General features: G+C 35.6%; 1 protein-coding gene across 3 annotated transcripts in view; it reads left to right on the forward strand.

Annotated features, from left to right (window-relative positions):
• Nucleotides 1-18,609, forward strand: part of LRP1B (LDL receptor related protein 1B) — a 1,910,203-nt gene that overhangs the window by 1,090,380 nt on the left and 801,214 nt on the right. For all 3 annotated transcript variants that reach the window (XM_034954060.3, XM_034954061.3, XM_003822825.6), the window contains exon 11: nt 3,859-4,095. In XM_034954060.3, the coding sequence (XP_034809951.2) occupies nt 3,859-4,095 (237 nt within the window). The remainder of the gene's footprint in view (nt 1-3,858; nt 4,096-18,609) is intronic.

The raw sequence follows: 18,609 nt of genomic DNA on the forward strand, positions 1-18,609 counted from the left end.
AAAATAATGGGGAAAATCATTGCCATTCTTATTTAAAACATACATACCTACATACACACACAAACAATCACACATATTACATCAATGAAGTACTAGGTTTATCAATTACCAATTAAGACATCCATTAGAAGTAACAACAAGGGCCAGTGTTGTGGCTCAGGCCTGTGATTTCAGCACTTTGGGAGGCTGAGGCAGGTGGATCACTTGAGCCCAGGATTTCAATAAGAGCCTGGGCAACATTGCAAAACCTAGTCTCTAAAAAAACTACAAAAATTAGACAGGCATGGTGGCACACTCCTGTAGACCCAGCTACTTGGGAGGCTGAAGTAGGAGGATGGCTTGAGCCCAGGTGGCAGAGGTTGCAATAAGCTGAGATATTAGCAAAATGGGTGCTGTAAAACCAGGATTCCCATGTATTGCTAATATAATTAGAAATCGATGTCACAGTTCATAAGACATTTGCTAATAAATATAATGATCATAAAACTGACAACATCATTTCACAAGTTATCCTACTTTACTTTTGATCAAGGAAATTAAATGTATTTGTAATAATAGCAACTCAGAAACAATATAGCTATCCAACAATAGGTAAGCAGCCGACTATATTATGTTGCTTCTCTAGTAGGAAATATTATGCTGCCATTGAAAGGAAAGTTTTTGAAGACTTTTTAATGGCTTGACAAAAAGTCATTACAGTAAAAAGAATTTATATACAAGATCCCAATTTTTGAAAAATATAAAAGTATGTAAGTATCTAATGTTGATAGAAAATACTCTAGAAATGTTAATGATTTTCAAATGTATCAATATACTTTAAAATAATATAAAGTATTATTTTAAAAGAAATGCCCTTGACATCAGGTAGACACTGAGAGGCTATGAGGGCAATTAAGACAAGGATGTTAATGTACTTTATTTTTAATTTCGTCTAAGAAAATGTGTGAAATGCTAAATTGAAAAAATTATGCTTATCTCAGTATTATTATAATGATGAAAACAGAAAACCTTTTGGAAAATGACTTAGTAAATTATTATATATCAAATAGAAACAAGGCTTAAGATAATGGTTCAACATAGACAATAATCTTGATTCTAAAATTAAACAATAAAAGCAGAGTATAAAATTGAGTATCTACTTTGATATAAGTAAATATACATTGAAAAAATACCTACATACATTAAATATGAAGCAGTCATACAAAGGAATGCTATACAGCAATGAAAATGAGTGAAGTATGACTACAAGAAGAATGGATGAATATCAACGATATAATAAAAATAATATTAATCACAAAATTCACACATGCAATTCAAACATGCAAAATTAAACAATCTGCTGCTGGGAAATACATTACATATGTGTTAAAACTCTTTTAAAAATTTAAAATAAACACAACAATCAAGATATCGGCTCTTTCTCAGTTGGAGGAGAATGGGTTTGGGGCACATTTATGTCTTCCAGTGTACTGGAAATATTCTTCACGTTTTTGCTAGGTACCTGGGATTTGTTTTATTTTTATTCTTTATGTATTAAAATATGTTATCAGTTTGTGTGCTAATTTGCTGAGAATGATTGCTTCTAGCTTCATCTATATCCCTGCAAAGGACATGATCTCATTCTTTTTTATGGCTGCATAGTATTCCACGGCGTATATGTTCCACATTTTCTTTATCCAGTCTCTCATTGATGGGCATTTGGGTTGGTTCCAGGTCTTTGCTATTTAAATAATGCTGCAGTAAGCATACATGTGCATGTATCTTTATAGTAGAATGATTTATAATCCTTTGGGTATATAGCCAGTAATGGGACTGCTGAGTAAAATAGTATTTCTGATTGTATATGCTTGAGGGATCACCACACTGTCTTCCAGAATGGTTGAACTAATTTACACTCCCACCAACAATGTAAAAGTGTTTCTATTTCTCCACAACCTTGCCAGCATCTATTGTTTCCTGACTTTTTAATAATTGCCATTTTGACTGGTGCGAGATAGTATCTCATTGTGGTTTTGATTTGCATTTCTCTAATGACAGGTGATGTTGAGCTTTTATTCGTGTTTGTTGGCTGCATAAATGTCTTCTTTTGAGAAGTGTCTGTTCATATCCTTTGCCCACTTTTTGATGTTTTTTGTTTTTTTCTTGTAAATGTGTTTAAGTTCCTTGTAGATTCTGGATACTAGTCCTTTGTCAAATGGGTAGATTGCGAAAATGTTCTCCCATTCTGTAGGTTGCCCATTCACTCTGATGCTAGTATCTTTTGCTGTGCAGAAGCTCTTTGGTTTAATTAGATCCCATTTGCCAACTTTGGCTTTTGTTGCAATTGCTGTTGGTGTTTCAGTCATGAAGTCGTTGCCCATGCCTGTGTCCTGAATGGTATTCCCTAGGTTTTATTCTAGGATTTTTATGGTTTTGGTTTACATTTAAGTCTTTAATCCATCTTCAGTTAATTTTTGTATAAGGTGTAAGGTGTAACCAAACCCTGCATGTTTTCACTCATAAGTTGGAGTTGAACAATGTGAACACATGGACACAGGGAGGGGAACAACACACAACGGGGTCTGTCAGGGATGAGGGGCAAGGGGAGGGAGAGCATTAGGACAAATACCAAATGCATGTGGGGCTTAAAACCTAGATGACCGGTTGATAGGTGCAGCAAACCACCATGGTGCATGTATGCTATCTATGTAACAAACCTGCACACTCTGCATATGTATCCAGAACTTAAAGTAAAATTTTTTTAAAAATTACCAATATTCTTTTATATATATTTAATATTCAATTACCCTAATTAAAAAAACACAAGAAAAGAAATATAAATGTTAATATACTTTGTATTGTTAGGTTTATAAATAATTGCTTATTTTTTATTTTACTATTTTCCAAATTTTAATAATATATTATTTTACTTTACTATGAATATCAATTATTGTGTTGTTATCCAAATACAGCTGAGTCTTTTGTATCTTCAGTTTTATTAATAAAGCTCAGTATGTTTTTCCTTGTATATAAAAATTATTTCCTTTAAAATTATACACAGGTAACCAAGTATAAGATGCTCCGATAATTGGAGAATCTTGTATATATTTGTATATAGAAGTCTAAAATAAGGAATTCATTTTATAGAAAGAGCTACCTTGATGCTGACATTTTAAACTCAGGAGACAGTTTTTTGCTTGGGGTTTTCATTTTAGTTTTGTTTTTGATAAGGCCTGTGTTGTACATCAGAGTTACTGTCAGACAACATCAGCCTCTAACATTCTAATTAAAATTTGAAGATAAAGGGATGCTATAACTGGTATTTAATTTTATTTCTAAAAAGAATAAGTCACATGTTTGGGCAACTGTAATATATTCACATGCAAGTTAGTGATACTATACGATTCTTTGTTTGCCTCTGACAATTTGTAGATGCAAATTTGGGGTTGGTGTGTCTTAAATTTCTGAAGTTTTTAGCATTGTCAAATATAATGAATGGTACAGTTAGTATCGACAGAAAATGCTAGATAGATTATAATACATTATAAAATTAAATGTGCCGGATGTTTTAATAAATGCCGGTTTTACAAGTTACAAGTTATCTAATGATCTGTCATGTTTTTGCTATCCAGACAGTTACAGACAAAGGGATAATTAACTACATATAACCCATTTGCGGAAGTAATTTCTGTTTTAATTAAAGTAATGCAATTAGCTGGCCTTCTTGCATCAAGATACATTTGGCATATTTTAGAGTTTAATTTTTAGCATTGAATTTAAAAAACGCTAATTTTGCCAGTTAATTAAACGGTGGCATTATGCAGTGTAAAGAAGATTAAGCAGCATCAGTTGTTTATGTTTGTAATCTTGCCTCTGCAGGACCAAAGAATGAGTTGTTCCTCTTTTATGGGAAAGGACGCCCAGGAATTGTTAGAGGAATGGACTTGAATACCAAGATAGCTGATGAATACATGATCCCCATAGAAAATCTGGTAAACCCTCGTGCTTTAGACTTTCACGCAGAAACCAATTACATCTACTTTGCTGACACCACCAGTTTCCTAATTGGCCGGCAGAAGATAGATGGCACAGAGAGAGAAACCATCCTGAAAGATGGTAAGTGACACTGTGACATTAACATCAAACTACCCAGAGATGAAGCACTTTAAAAGGATAAATCCAGTGTGTGTCAGACTAGCTTTAACCAGAACTCAAGTTCTTCTGGTTGGTTCAAAAATATTTTTTAATGTTATTTCTTCAGTAACATTGTTTCTCTGTTTTCATATACCAGTGTATTAAAGCCTTCATTATAAAATGGGACTTGGTGTTCTCTACTATATTCTAAATATTATTGGAATTAAAATTGAACTATTATCCATCTTCTGGGAAATGTCAATTTACACTGATATGTTTACAGTGCTGTATGGTAGAAGATGAAATTTAATAGGATTTCAGAGACTTGTAATAGTTGGTTTTCATTAGACTATTGATCATGTCACTCAAAATGCATGAAAAATATCAATATCCACATTGTCATCACAATTCTTGCATTTCATTTTTTACTTTACACATCACTGAAATGAAGTTTTCTAGAGTTGCCCTTGGAATATCAGTATCTCCAGAGAAACTTAAAACATTTATATCTATTTTTATTTATAGGTACATATATGAAGTTAGATACATGAAAACAGATATAGATATATTTTAATAAAACCAATGTATTTTATAAATTATTTGGCTTAGGAACAAGTAATGTAATAACAAAACAATGTTAACTTTGGTATCAGTAGAAAAGATTGCAAATAATAAATCAAACCAGATCTTCACTGGCTGCCAGTCATTTTTAGGCATGTTAACTAATGATTCTGGACCTGTTTCCTCATGTATAAAGTCTGCTTACTTCTTGAATATTTTAGAAATACATAATTTGAGGAACATTAATTGTGTGCTTATTGTATGAAGGACATCACGATAGCTATATCGCAGGAGATAAAAGGAATTTTAGGGAATGGCTTCTGCCTTCAAGGGGTTCATAATCTACCTTTGGAGATGATATAAGCACACAAAAAGTTTCAAGACACTGCAGCATTTAATTAATAAGTTCAAAGCTGTCTTGAAGAAATATATGATTAATAGAGAATGCCTATGTAATGGGTATTCACAGGAAGCAAGAGATATCTTTATGTGGGTATACTCAGATAACTCCTTCGGCAGGAGATGGTGTTTGGACTAGATCTTAATGGAGAAACATTAAAGAGGGAGAGGAGGACGTTTCTGCAACCAGAAATTCCATGATAAAAAAAGAAAAGCACAATCTCTAGAAAGAGGGTGTGGGGGACCTAAATGGAAAGCTGCTGGAGGTTCCTTTACAGGTAATAATGGCAGAAGAGAGTCGAAAGTGAAAGGCACTAAAACGCGCTAAAATAAAGGGCCTTGAATGTAAGTGAAGGAGTTTGGAAAAAATCCCAAAGGAATAAAAAGAAATGCTTTTGAGTCAAAGAATAATGTGAACAAAGTGATATTTTAGGAGGATCAATCGCGTTGTTTGGTGCAGAATGAATCAGAACTTCATTGAGATGAGAAAAGATGAGAAAATAAAAGCAGAGAGATAGACTAAAATTATTTACAGCGTGGATGGTGTAAATGGTGGTCTCTCCAATCTTTTAGAGGAAATGAGAGCATGAGAATATTCTTCATTCAACACAGCTTTACTTTAAATCAAACCTGATAAAAAGTATACTTCCTATGCTAAAATAAAAACGTACCTGTTTTTGTCTTTATTATAATTTACGGATTAAGGCAACGTAAATCCTGCATAATTTAAAATTCCAAAGGAGTATCTAATTTAAGTTAAGATTTTCACTTTAAATTGGATGTGACAGAGGCTGTCTGCCTACTTTTCTCTTAATGTGATAGCAGATGATAGGGTCCTGACAGTTTTAGATGGACAAAGAAATTGCACATTCTGTCTAAGTAGATAAAATTTACATTGTTTTGTTTTTGACACAGACACTTTCATTTATTATTATTATTATTATTATTTTTGATAGAGTCTTGCTCTGTTGCCCAGGCTGGAGTGCAGTGGTGCCATCTTGGCTCACTGCAACCTCCGCCTCCGAAGTTTAAGTGATTCCCTTGCCTCAGCCTCCTGAGGAGCTGGGATTGCAGGTGTGCACCATCATGCCTGACTAATTTTTGTATTTTTACTAGAGATGGGGTTTCACCATGTTGGCCAGGTTGGTCTCAAACTCCTGACCTCAGGTGATCTGCCTGCCTCAGCTTCCCAAAGAGCTGGGATTACGGGCATGAGCCACCATGCCTGGCCGACACAGACACTTTCAAGGACTAAAATGCAACATAGAGAGTTCTTGGTTTCCTTTTAAACTGTGTCAGTTCCTGTACTACGACTGGATGTTCCTGCTAATAATCCTAACTTTGAGAATAATATCAAGGACATTGGTGGTTCTTTGCATTCCACCCATCACAACAGAGATCGACTCTAATAGCCACAGTGACCGCCAGGCATATCTGTCCAGTACTGCTTTGACAGTATGAAGGTTATGAGAACATTTTGCAAATTTTCACACCTGAAATATATTTAACATTTTTGTCTTTCTACACAAGGAACAGCTTAATATCTTTTATTAGTTTATCTTTTTTGTTTCCATTAAAGAGAATAATGATACACATTACAATATGAGATTAACCTGTCAAAGCAGAGACTTAGATTTGGCAAATGACAACTTGTCATTCTTGGCATCAGAAAAATTAAATTCTATGTGTATTCACTTATTTAGGTAGAGTGTCTACCTTTCAACCTGAAGACTGCGAGGCAATGCTTAGTTTGACAAATGATTTGGAAGCTTGATAGAAATTCTGAGACATTGATAAATTTATGTAGTTTGAAGTACAAGGGTATAGTTTGCTGTTTGTAAATAAATATAAATATCTTGGACATCTTTTATGTAAGCTCAGATTCTCCCTCTTAAGAAATAAAAACAACAACATTTCCAAAAAAAATCCATCTTTATTCATTCTTTGAGTTTTTTTCTCCTAGAGGTTTATTGAAAACCCCCTAAATGTTGCATATACTGTTGGCTTTGAGGAATCTCATGGGTGAAAACAGCAATCAAATCAATGAGAAAGGAAATTGTCCATTGTTATATTTACATGTATCTCATTTCATCTGCTAAGTGAAAACATATTACTCATTTATTAAAGATAAACTTCCATAAAGACGAGATATTTACTATGTGTATTTTTTCACCCACCTGGAATTTTTTGTCAAAATTTTTGTAAAATTCATACTATTCCTTTTTTAAAAATTAATTACTTGATTTATTATTTTTCAGTCAATAAAAAGTGAATGCCGTATCGGGGCCAGGTGCTGTTCTAGGTGATAGGAATGCTTCAGTAAAGAGGATATATTTAGCTTATATCCAACAGCAGAAAGGGAATAATAAGCAAGTAAACACATAAATGAATAAGATAATGATAACTGCTATAAAGAAACTAAAGTAGGGTACTGTGCTAGAAAATAAAAGGGGTATCAACAGGAGGCAAAGTTAGATTAAATGGTTAGAGAATTTAAATTAGCCATTCTTGCCAGGTATAATTGTTACTTTCTCTAATAGAACAAGATAGATGCTCTTTCTAAGACTGAATTCATTTTTATCTTCTTGAGTATCCTTTCCAAGATTTATTTTTCATTGTAATATGAATTATAATTTTACCAGGAAGGAAATAATATAAAAATGATAATTTACTATTCAATTTATTGTTACATGTATTCCACTAGTGCAGTATTTGTTTTTAAACTGTATACCTTCATTCTACTCAAATACAGATATTTAAATAGAAGAAATGTTAAAATAACCTTTCATATCATTTCATATTTTTAAAGTATTAAAAAGAATTCAAAGCATTTTTACCTAGATTTGAAAGTTATTAATGCTTGCAGCTTTAACAGAAAAACTGTAGTTTCCATAGACCCCATAATTAAACTGGGGACTTGAGGTCACTGTTTTACATAACACAAAGGCTTTCTTTACCAAACTTTTTTCATAATAGACATATAGGGATAATGTGGGTTGAAAAGGGTGATAATTTTGCCGCTTCTTTTGTTGTGGCATTGATGAAGATTCAATTTATCTACTTCAAGTCATAAGTCATACTGCAAGTAAAACAATGCAAACATAAGATTTATATGTACAGTTCTTCCCAACTGTGATTCTTTTCTTTTCTTTTTCTTTTTCTTTTATTTATTTATTTATTTATTTATTTATTTATTTTACTTTATTTTACTTTTTTTTTTGAGACAGAGTCTTACTCTGTCATCCAGGCTGGAGTGCAGTGGTGTGATCACGACTCACTGCATCCTCCTCCTCCTGCACTCAAGTGATCTTCCCTCCTCAGCCCCTCAAGTGGCTAGGAACACAGGTGTGTGCCACCATGCTCAGCTAATTTTTTTTGTGTGTGTATTTTTTGTAGTGACAGCCTTTCACCATGTTGCCCCAGCTGGTTGCAAACTCCTGGGCTCAAGTGATCCACTTGCCTGAGCCCCACAAAGTGCTGGGATTACAGTCCCCAATGGTGATTTTTATAATTTTACGTAAAGTATGGGCCCAAGAGTACAAAATTTGACCTCTATTATAATTAGATGCAAGTTTGGCAGAACATTCTGTCCTCTAGATGTATCCTTTTAATTTTAGACTATACCACCTTATTTTGTGATAATAAAATCAATGACAGCAATAATAGTGAACATTTAATGAGTACTTACTCTGTATCAAGATTGCTCACGTTATGTTCATTGTCCCATACAATCCACTCAACAGCTCCCCGAGGTCAGCATTATTATTAGCTCCATTTTATAGATTGGAAATTGAGACTCAGACAGGTGAAGTCTTTTCTCAAAGTTACATAGCTAGTAAGTGATACCACTTGTCAAGAACTGTGAAAGCACTGAGATTTTATTATGTTTGTAAACTAAAACATTAGCCTGCTACACGTTCATGGATGCTGGCAGAAGACATGAAACTTCAGAGACAAAGTACAGTTTATTACTAAGATCAATAACAATAGCCAGAGTATCTGTAATTTTGTTTCAGGATCCTGATCTGTACTCCCCACAGGGTAACCCAAAGGTGACACCTGCACATACCATGGCACACGTTACAAGAGACGAATCTAGAGCTTAGGGAACACCCGTTTTTTTTTCTCTTAACAATAAACATGCCTGTTGATTGCTCCAGAAAAAGTTACTTTCTCCATGTTCTAAGCCTATAAGCAAACCTGCCTTTTGCTTCAGAGAGAGATGTAATCTCTATCTTCCAAGGACATTTACCTTATTAACATCCTTGAAAATAGAGTCTAAGGCACTTGGCTTCTCTTTTCCCAAGGTGGACAGAAATGTGAGAGAACCTTGGAACATTGTCTCAGCAATACTGATATGCAAGTTCCTGTGATCTGATTTTGGAGTCTGTGGTATGCTGAACAATGCCCTCCAAATAATATCTAGGTCCTCATCTCCAGAACCTTTGATTCTTACCTCGTATGGAAAAGGGGACTTGCAGGTGTGATTAAGTGAAAGGATTTTTGATGGGAGGAAGATGCTGCTTTTTAAAAAAAATTTGTTGACACATAATAATTGTACATATTTATAGGGTACAAAGTCATATTTGTACATATACATACATGATATAACATGTAATGATCAAATCAAGGAAATTAGCCTATTCATCACCACAAACATTTATCATTTCTTAATGTTGTGACCATTCAGAATCTTCTTTGTAATGTTTTGAAAACGTACACCAAATTAGTGTTAACCATATTCACTCCTTGCAGTGCTAGAGAACACTAGAACTTGTTCCTCCCATATAGCTGTAACTATGCATGTGTTGAGGATCTTGAGATAGGAAATTATCTTGACTTATCTGGAGGTACTCTAAATGTAATCACAAGGAAATTTATAAGGGGGAGGCCAGGACAAAGGAGGAAGTAGGGGTCGTGACTATGGAAGCAAGAGGATGGCATAATACAAGGCCCTGAGCCAAGAAAGGCAGGTGGCTTCCAGAAGCTGGAAAAGGCAAAGAAATGGACTCTTCCTGAGACTCCCCAGAAGGGATCAGCTCTGCTTGCACCTAGACTTTAGCCCGGTGAAACCAGTCCTGGATATTGACCTTCAGAACTGTCAAAGAATAAATTTATGTTGTTTTAAGCCACCAAGTTTGTGACAATTTGTTACAGCAACAATAGGAAACTGGCAGAGTCTGTGCTCTTACCCCCTTGCTATACTGATATACTGACTTTACGTATGAAGGTGTGTTCTATTTGATTGACATAAGGAGTAGGTGCACATGTTTCCACCTGATAATATCTGAAGAGAAGTTGACTTGGATCCCGTTCAAAATTATACATTACTCTTTAATTTCATAGCTCCTGTAAATACCTGGAAAACCGAGGTCTTCCTTTAAATGAAAGTACTTTTTAGGAGCTATAAAGTTAAAGAGTAATGAATAAGTTTGACATGATCCAAGGTAGGTTTCTCTTTTATGACATTATGAAGAGAAGAATAGCCAGGAAGAATGAGAAGCAGTCTCTTTCTGTCAAATATATTCTCCGAAAGATGTGTTTAATCTGTTCACATACTATGAAAGGACAGTGCTATATTCATGTGATTGCTTATTTGGCAGTTGAAGGGCCAAGCCCTACTCTTCAGCTCAGTCCTGTCCCCAGCATCTTCAGAATTGCCCTGTGGATTTTATAATCAGCTGTCCCTCCAATTGTGTGTCGAAATGTGTAGCCCATCAATTATTCTCTGATTTATCATTCTATTACTTAGAAATCCTACTACTGACACACAGACACACACACATACACATGTGCGTGCACACACACACAATCACCAGCTTAAGACCCACTTCAGAACTCCAGAAATAGGTTAGCCTCTATTCTAAATAACCCTAGGGCAGGCACATACAACAGATTACAGGATGTAATCTGTACCTGAATGACACTGACCTTACAGTAGGATTATCATTTTCTGCACCTTTAAATCACCTCTTACCCTTGGATTTCAATGATCTTCAGCATTGTATAACTTTGGCAGAATTTCTCATAAAGATTGAGTTTCATAGTAATGAAGCAAACATGCTGAGATAACACTAATGAATTACATTAGAGTGTTCTTATGAAATTTAAAGTGTGATAATGCCTCATAAAACATTTTAAATTAAGAACAAGCCTTTACTCTTTGTTATTGGATTTCAGGTAAATATCAGTCTTATTTTTCTGCCTTTAACTCTGAACTTTTTCTCTTGAAGAAAAGCTTTAAGACTCTAAGATATATACTCTGACCAACTATTAAAGGAAATAATGAGTACATTTGTCAGTCATGCAATATATTCTAAATAAAAGTGTAAAGGAGATATTTGTCAACATTTGCAACTCTTGAGATCAATGAATATTGTTATCACACTGAGTGTCAAGAATATAGCCTGTTTGCACATACTGACCCTGTTGACAGTGAATAAGACATTTTCATATAATTTACTTGAGATTTGATTCTTGAAAACAGTGTTCAGTTTCACATTTAGTCTATAAATATATATTTCTCATATTATTTCTCCAGAACTAGATGAGATGTTTGAAAAGTAATTTGAACCAATATATGTATTTTTGTCTGAAAAGTAGACATGCATATGAGAAGATTAAAATATGGGTTATAAAACCTATCAAATGATGAAAAGATGGAATTGGCTATGGTGGCTAAAGGGTTCTAGTAAACACACAGGAGAAGACATCCTTTCCTTTATTTCCACCCAAAATAGGCATGTGTACATATGCATCAGTATTGACAAACACAAAATATACCCATATGTATATACACATGTGAGCTCAAAAGAGCTCTAGAAACTTCTGTAAAGAAGCCTATTATGGATGTTAGATTGCTGGGAAGGTCAAAAGAGAGAAGGTGAAAATACATGGTAATCTCTAAAGTCCCATAGAGCTACAGTAGTCCCCTTTATCGGAGGTAGATAAGTTCAAAAACCCTCAGTGGATACCTGAAACCATGGATAGTGTTGAACTCTATATTTACACCATGTTTTTTCTTATGCACACATACCTGTGATGAAACTTAATTTATAAATGGGCATAGTAAGAGACTCACAACAATAATGATAATAAAATAGAACAATTATAACAACAGGCTATAACAAATGTTATGTGCATGTAGTCTCTGTCTCTCAAAATTTCTTACCGTACTGTACTCACTCTTCTTGTGGTCTGTCAATCTTACAACCTGGGTGGCCAGTAAGTGAATAACAGATAGGTAACATAGAGTGTGGATATGCAGGGTGAAGGAATGATTCCCGTGCTAAGCAGGACTGAGTGAAATGACAGTGCAAGGTTTCAAAATGTTACTCAGAACAGCAGACAATTTAAAACTTATGAGTTGTTTACTTCTGGAATTTTCCATTTAGTATTTTCAGACTGTGGCTGACAATGAGTAACTGAAACCATGGAAGGTGAAACCATGGTTAAGACTGTCGTATTATTATATATATAATTGTTACATTAATAAATATTCTGATTGGTAATTTTCTTACACACTTAAATAAATTACCAATATTCAGCATGAATTAAAATAAAGAAATACATTCAACTCAGTTACTTTATCATACTTAGCATTGTGGAATTCTTAGTTGCTACTTCAGAAGTCCTTTAGGAATTCTTCGTTTACTTAGGAATACTATTATGAACTTTAACTGCATTTAAACTATTGCTTAGGTTAATTAATATGAATTTCTCAATACAATATAGTTAGTCTAGATTGACTTGACTTTAGGGATACCAAAGTAGGAAGCACTACCTCAAGTTGTGAGACTGAACAATATCCATAATACATGCTGAGAAAACTCCCACGACACTAGCTATTATGAGAATATTTTAGGGAGTAGTAATAGTCATTGTGTAACCAGTATGTTTAAAAATGTGACTCTGACATATCTAAAGCATAACTTTATTTTTACCTCCCACTGACCTTTAAAATTTACTCAGTAATCTTTCTTACTCCACATCAAAACTTGGTCAAATCCCAATCCTTTCAGCTTACACTAGGTAGTAGACAGAACTGTCAGTCATTTTAAGTCAGAAATGAAATCTCAATTTGGTCATTAGAATGCATAGTCCACCATATATACATACAAATCAAAATTCTAAACTCATTGTGTCATCAAATCTTATTTGTTTCCCACTTTTGTGCTGCCTCTGGCCCGGAGAAGGACTGGAGGGCGTATTTGTTGCATTCTCTGTTTCTCTGCCCTGCATTTATTTTCCCACCCCTCCCAGCTTGCTAGATTTTTTTTAAAATTATTTTTAGTTTTTACTTTTCTGGGCTGAATATCTATATGTCCCTGCTAGTTAGCTTCTGATGCCCACTCACCTCTCAACATTGATTGGAAGAGGTAACAGTGGTAAAGAGAAGTAAGGAGATTAAAAAAATCTTATTTGAACTAGTCCCATTATACTTTAGCCTCTTTGTGAGCCTGGTAGATCTTTTAAAATGGACTCCCTTGAGGGATATGGATGTGTGTGTGTGTATGTGAGTGTGTGTGTACACGCACGTGCGCATGTGTCTGTGTGTGTCTGTGCTTGCAAGGTTTTTGGAAGTCTTCCTTCTGCTGGATCTTCCTAATTTCATTTCCTTTGGCCAAAAGACATGAAGTTTTTGCTTGTTACTTTGCATCCCCGAATGTCCATTCTCTTATTGTTTGAATCCCTGTATCCAGCTGGACAACCTTGTTGCACTAGATCAAAGATATTTATGTGCCAGAATTCTATCCTGTGTGGTCTGCCTTTGGTTTGCAGAATTACTGTGAGCCTTTTGCCCCAATATACTCTGGGAATGCAGCCATAGTGCAAATCAGCCAACACTATCCTGCCTACTATCCTATAGAATGTGTTTAGCTTTCTCAAGTGTGAGCCAGAAGTGAGACATTCTGAGACATGAGTTTCATGCATGGAAAAAAAATCAACTGAAGAGAGCTAAGTTCAAAGTCCTCATAGAGGCACCACAGAAGCTCCATCACTAGAGTTGAGGTGAAAAGTATCCCTCCATCCTCTCCTTCCTATTTTAGAGGTTCACATAAGTAAAATTTATATCTGGAGAAAAGGCATATTTATTGTCAGTTTATTCGTGTGAAGGATTTGGCCAATCAAATAGGCTGGATTTGGGTTTTGTTTTTGTTATAATTACCTTTACGGAGCCAAAGCTTTCAGATCCCTCCCTTGGTGGACAGATGCTACCTTGTGCTTAGCGTGGGATCTGGAATATGTCTTTTCATCCCTCAGTTTTCAATATTTCCTGCATGTCAGCCTTACTGGAAGGTCTCTCTCCACACTCTCATCCTTCTCTCAGTGGTAGAATGCTGTGACCTGTTACTAAGTGGAAGATTCATGGTGGATGCAAAAAAAGGTTCTCTTTTCTCTTGTGCCAGTCTTGGTCTTAGGTCCTGAGTGTCTGGGTTTTGAAGGTGGGCCCTTCTCCTCCCGTGGCAGTGAAACTCTGCCTTATATCTAGGGGAGTTTTGGGCAGGAGATAATTTTCTGCCCCATCCCCAGGGTAGCAATTGTCTTTTTTTTAATATCAATATACAATTTTGTGTCCAGGCAATTTTTGTGCCCCTCTTCTAGGGTTAGACAGCTTTTGCTCCTATTCTTCCCTGAGTGTTGCTGTACCTTTGTCTGGGACCAGTGGCAACAGAATTTCTTACCCATTTCCAAGCAATACACTAGCATTGCTTGCTATGACTAACAAGTTTGTAGTGGGACCAGGGGGTTTCTTACCCCTCCCTCAGGGACATATGGCTTTGCCTTTTACTTCTGCTTCAATGACAACTTGTCTTTGCAGCTTACTTTGCCTTTGGAGGAAAAAGGGTTCCCTGCTCCTTTTCTAGAGGCAGATTATTTGTTTGTACCTCTTTCACAGGACCGTTGTCTTGCTTCAGGGAGGTGGAAGGTCTTCTTTCTCTTCCCCAGTGGTTTAGGAGTTTTCCTTTGTATCAGAGAAGAGTCAGGATTGGATGGGGTTTCATGTTTGTGAGACACTCAGGGGTCTCTCTCAGGTTTCCATTTCTGCCTTCCATCTTTCTCTTGTAAATTCAGTGAAAGAAATTCTTTGTGTTGGGTATTCCCAGGGATTCTAAATTATCACATTAAACCACACTCAGTTTTAAGAATATTTTATTATTATAGCTTTTTTTAAAATCTGCTATTATGGTAGTCGCCTCTTCTTCCCATGCTCTGACAAAGAGTAATATTTTATGTGTTCTGTTTTTCCTGGAAAAGGTCTGTCACCCTTTGCATTTCAATGTATTTTGCTGTCTTGAGATCTAAGCTTTTGTTTAGATTCAAGTAAAGTTGTGATCTTGTAGATTATTGGGTTTACTCTTATTGTTATTCTTTTGTGGCTTTCTGCATTGCATCTTAAGCAAAGCCGAGCTCTGAATGTTTATAATTCATGAGTGCAAATAGGAATTTGAGGAACAAGATGGAAATAGTTTTTAAAACTGTTTTCTTTCCCTTTTCCTTAGCATTAGAATCAATTAAAAAATAGTTGAGCACTTCCGTGAATATATGTGAATCCCTTGTGATGCTTTAAATATCCACAGTTTACACATAAAGGCATTTTACTTGATGCAAAAAGATTTAAGTGTTTTCTACTTTCAATAAGCTCATTTTGTATTTTTTTAACAAAAAAATAAATGTAGCAGTGGGAGTTTTCACTTTACAAAAAGAAAAATTGGTTTATGTGTTATATTATCAGAAAAAATCTTTTATTTAAAGAGATGGTACAGGATGATATGATTAAAGGTAATCTATAAATCTGATCCTTATTTTTTATAAAGATTTCTATTTATCTACAGAAATATCATATAATTGCCAAATATCTGTCAGATAGAAGGCAAAGTGTTTATCTGAAAATATCAAGTGGTTGTTCTCAAAGAGTTTATATTCTTATTGGATGCATCTGCCAAATAATAAATGAAACGAGGGACTAAATATAAGGCTAAGCAAATAATTCAACTTTACTGTGCACTCTATAACAATACTGAAAAGTTTTTATTATTATTATTGTACTTCAAGTTTTAGGGTACATGTGCACAATGTGCAGGTTAGTTACATATGTATACATGTGCCATGCTGGTGTGCTGCACCCATTAACTCGTCATTTAGCATTAGTTATATCTCCTAATGCTATCCCTCCCCTCTCCCCCCACCCCACAACAGTCCCCAGAGTGTGATGTTCCCCTTCCTGTGTCCATGTGTTCTCATTGTTCAACTCCCACCTGTGAGTGAGAATATGCGGTGTTTGGTTTTTTGTTCCTGTGATAGTTTACTGAGAATGATGATTTCCAATTTCATCCATGTCCCTGCAAAGGACATGAACTCATCATTTTTTATGGCTGCATAGTATTCCATGGTGTATATGTGCCACATTTTCTTAATCCAGTCTATCATTGTTGGACATTTGGGTTGGTTTCAAGTCTTTGCTATTGTGAATAGTGCCGCAATAAACATACATGTGCATGTGTCTTTATAGCAGCATGATTTATAGTCCTTTGGGTATATACCCAGTAATGGGATGGCTGGGTCAAATGGGATTTCTAGTTCTAGATCCCTGAGGAATTGCCACACTGACTTCCACAAGGGTTGAACTAGTTTACAGTCCCACCAACAGTGTAAAAGTGTTCCTATTTCTCCACATCCTCTCCAGCACCTGTTGTTTCCTGACTTTTTAATGATTGCCATTCTAACTGGTGTGAGATGGTATCTCATTGTGGTTTTGATTTGCATTTCTCTGATGGCCAGTGATCATGAGCATTTTTTCATGTGTTTTTTGGCTGCATAAATGTCTTCTTTTAAGAAGTGTCTGTTCATATCCTTTGCCCACTTTTTGATGGGGTTTGTTTTTTTCTTGTAAATTTGTTTGAGTTCATTGTAGATTCTGGATATTAGCCCTTTGTCAGATGAATAGGTTGTGAAAATTTTCTCCCATTTTGTAGGTTGCCTGTTCACTCTGATGGTAGTTTCTTTTGCTGTGCAGAAGCTCTTTAGTTTAATTAGATCCCATTTGTCAATTTTGTCTTTTGTTGCCATTGCTTTTGGTGTTTTAGACATGAAGATATTTTTAACAAAATAAATTGATAACAGTCCTGGGAAACTGAAAAATATACCATCTGCGATCAGAAATAATGGGAATTTCCTAATTGGAATACAGATTGAACCAGACTGACTAACAAGATCACCAGAAACCATAGCTTAAGATACCATAGGTGTAAACTTGAAATATAAGAGTTGAGAAAGAGGAACACCATGATCCTAATAAAAACTAAAAGAGATTTTTTTAAAGGTCTTAAGGCACTCTTTAAAGAAAGTTAGTGATTAACTGCACTTAAAATAATGAGTCCAGTTCAATCCATCCCAGCTACTTTAAGTACACCCCTAGAAGCATACTCAAAGAATGGAATCGAAATAACTGTCTATTCACTTGGGAGGAAGTTAAAGTTTTATGTCAAAAATCATACAAAAATAAAGCTTCAAGAACACAAAAAATATAAAATTTAGAAATATGGGGATTTTGTTTGGGTTAAATGAAAATATTTATTGTTCACAGTTCTAGAGGTAGGAGGTATATCAACAAGGTGCCAGCAGATTCAGTGTCTGGTGAGGGCTCTCTTTCAGGTTTGCAGACAGCCTCGTTCTCACAATGTTCCCATGGGGTGGAAAGAAAGAGCTCTGGCCTCTTCCTCTTAGAAGGACACTAATTCCATCATGGCAGTTACTCTCATGACCTCATCTAAGCCTAATTACCTCCCAAAGGCCTCACCTTCTAGTACCAGACCATTGGGAGCTAATTAGGGCTTCAACATATGATTTTTTTTTTTTTTTTTGAGGGACAGGAACATTCAGTCCATAGCAGATGTTTACTGTCACTTTAAGCAATAAATTTGGGGGCAATTGTTACACATCAATGGACAACTAATATACTCCCCTATAGCTTATTCTCAGCACAACAGCCTGAGTGGTTTTTTAAATTTTAAATCTAGTCTGGTTAATCTACTTACAACTTTCCAATGACTTCCTGTCACTGAAAATAAGTTCTTAGCGCTCACCACGTCCTGGAAGGCTGAGAATGATCTGGCATCTGACTGCTTCTCTGTTCTCATTTTCCACTGTTCCTCCCCTCCCTTGCTCTCTCTGCCTAGCCACCTTCCCTCCCTCCCTTCCACCACTGTTCGTGCACACTCTTTTCTCACCGTTACCCCAGTACGCCAACCCTGTTGCCACCTCAGGGCCTTTACCACGCGCTGTTTTCTGTCCTGTACATGCCTACCCCTGGACTCAATCATTCCCTTCAAGGCTCACTCCAAATGTTACCTCCCTGGGAAGTTTTCCTCAGCACTGTCTCTCCAGCAGCCCCCTCCCTGTTGCTGCCTGGCCCCTTGCTGTGATGCATCTTTTGTTGGGGCACCCATGTAGGGGATGTGCATGCCTGTGTGCATATGTGGAAATATGTATTTTTTAATGGTACTGGGATGCAAACATTTTCTAAGCAGTGCA

Source organism: Pan paniscus, chromosome 13 (assembly GCF_029289425.2).
Source record: "Pan paniscus chromosome 13, NHGRI_mPanPan1-v2.0_pri, whole genome shotgun sequence".
In the NCBI taxonomy this organism is placed as follows: domain Eukaryota; kingdom Metazoa; phylum Chordata; class Mammalia; order Primates; family Hominidae; genus Pan; species Pan paniscus.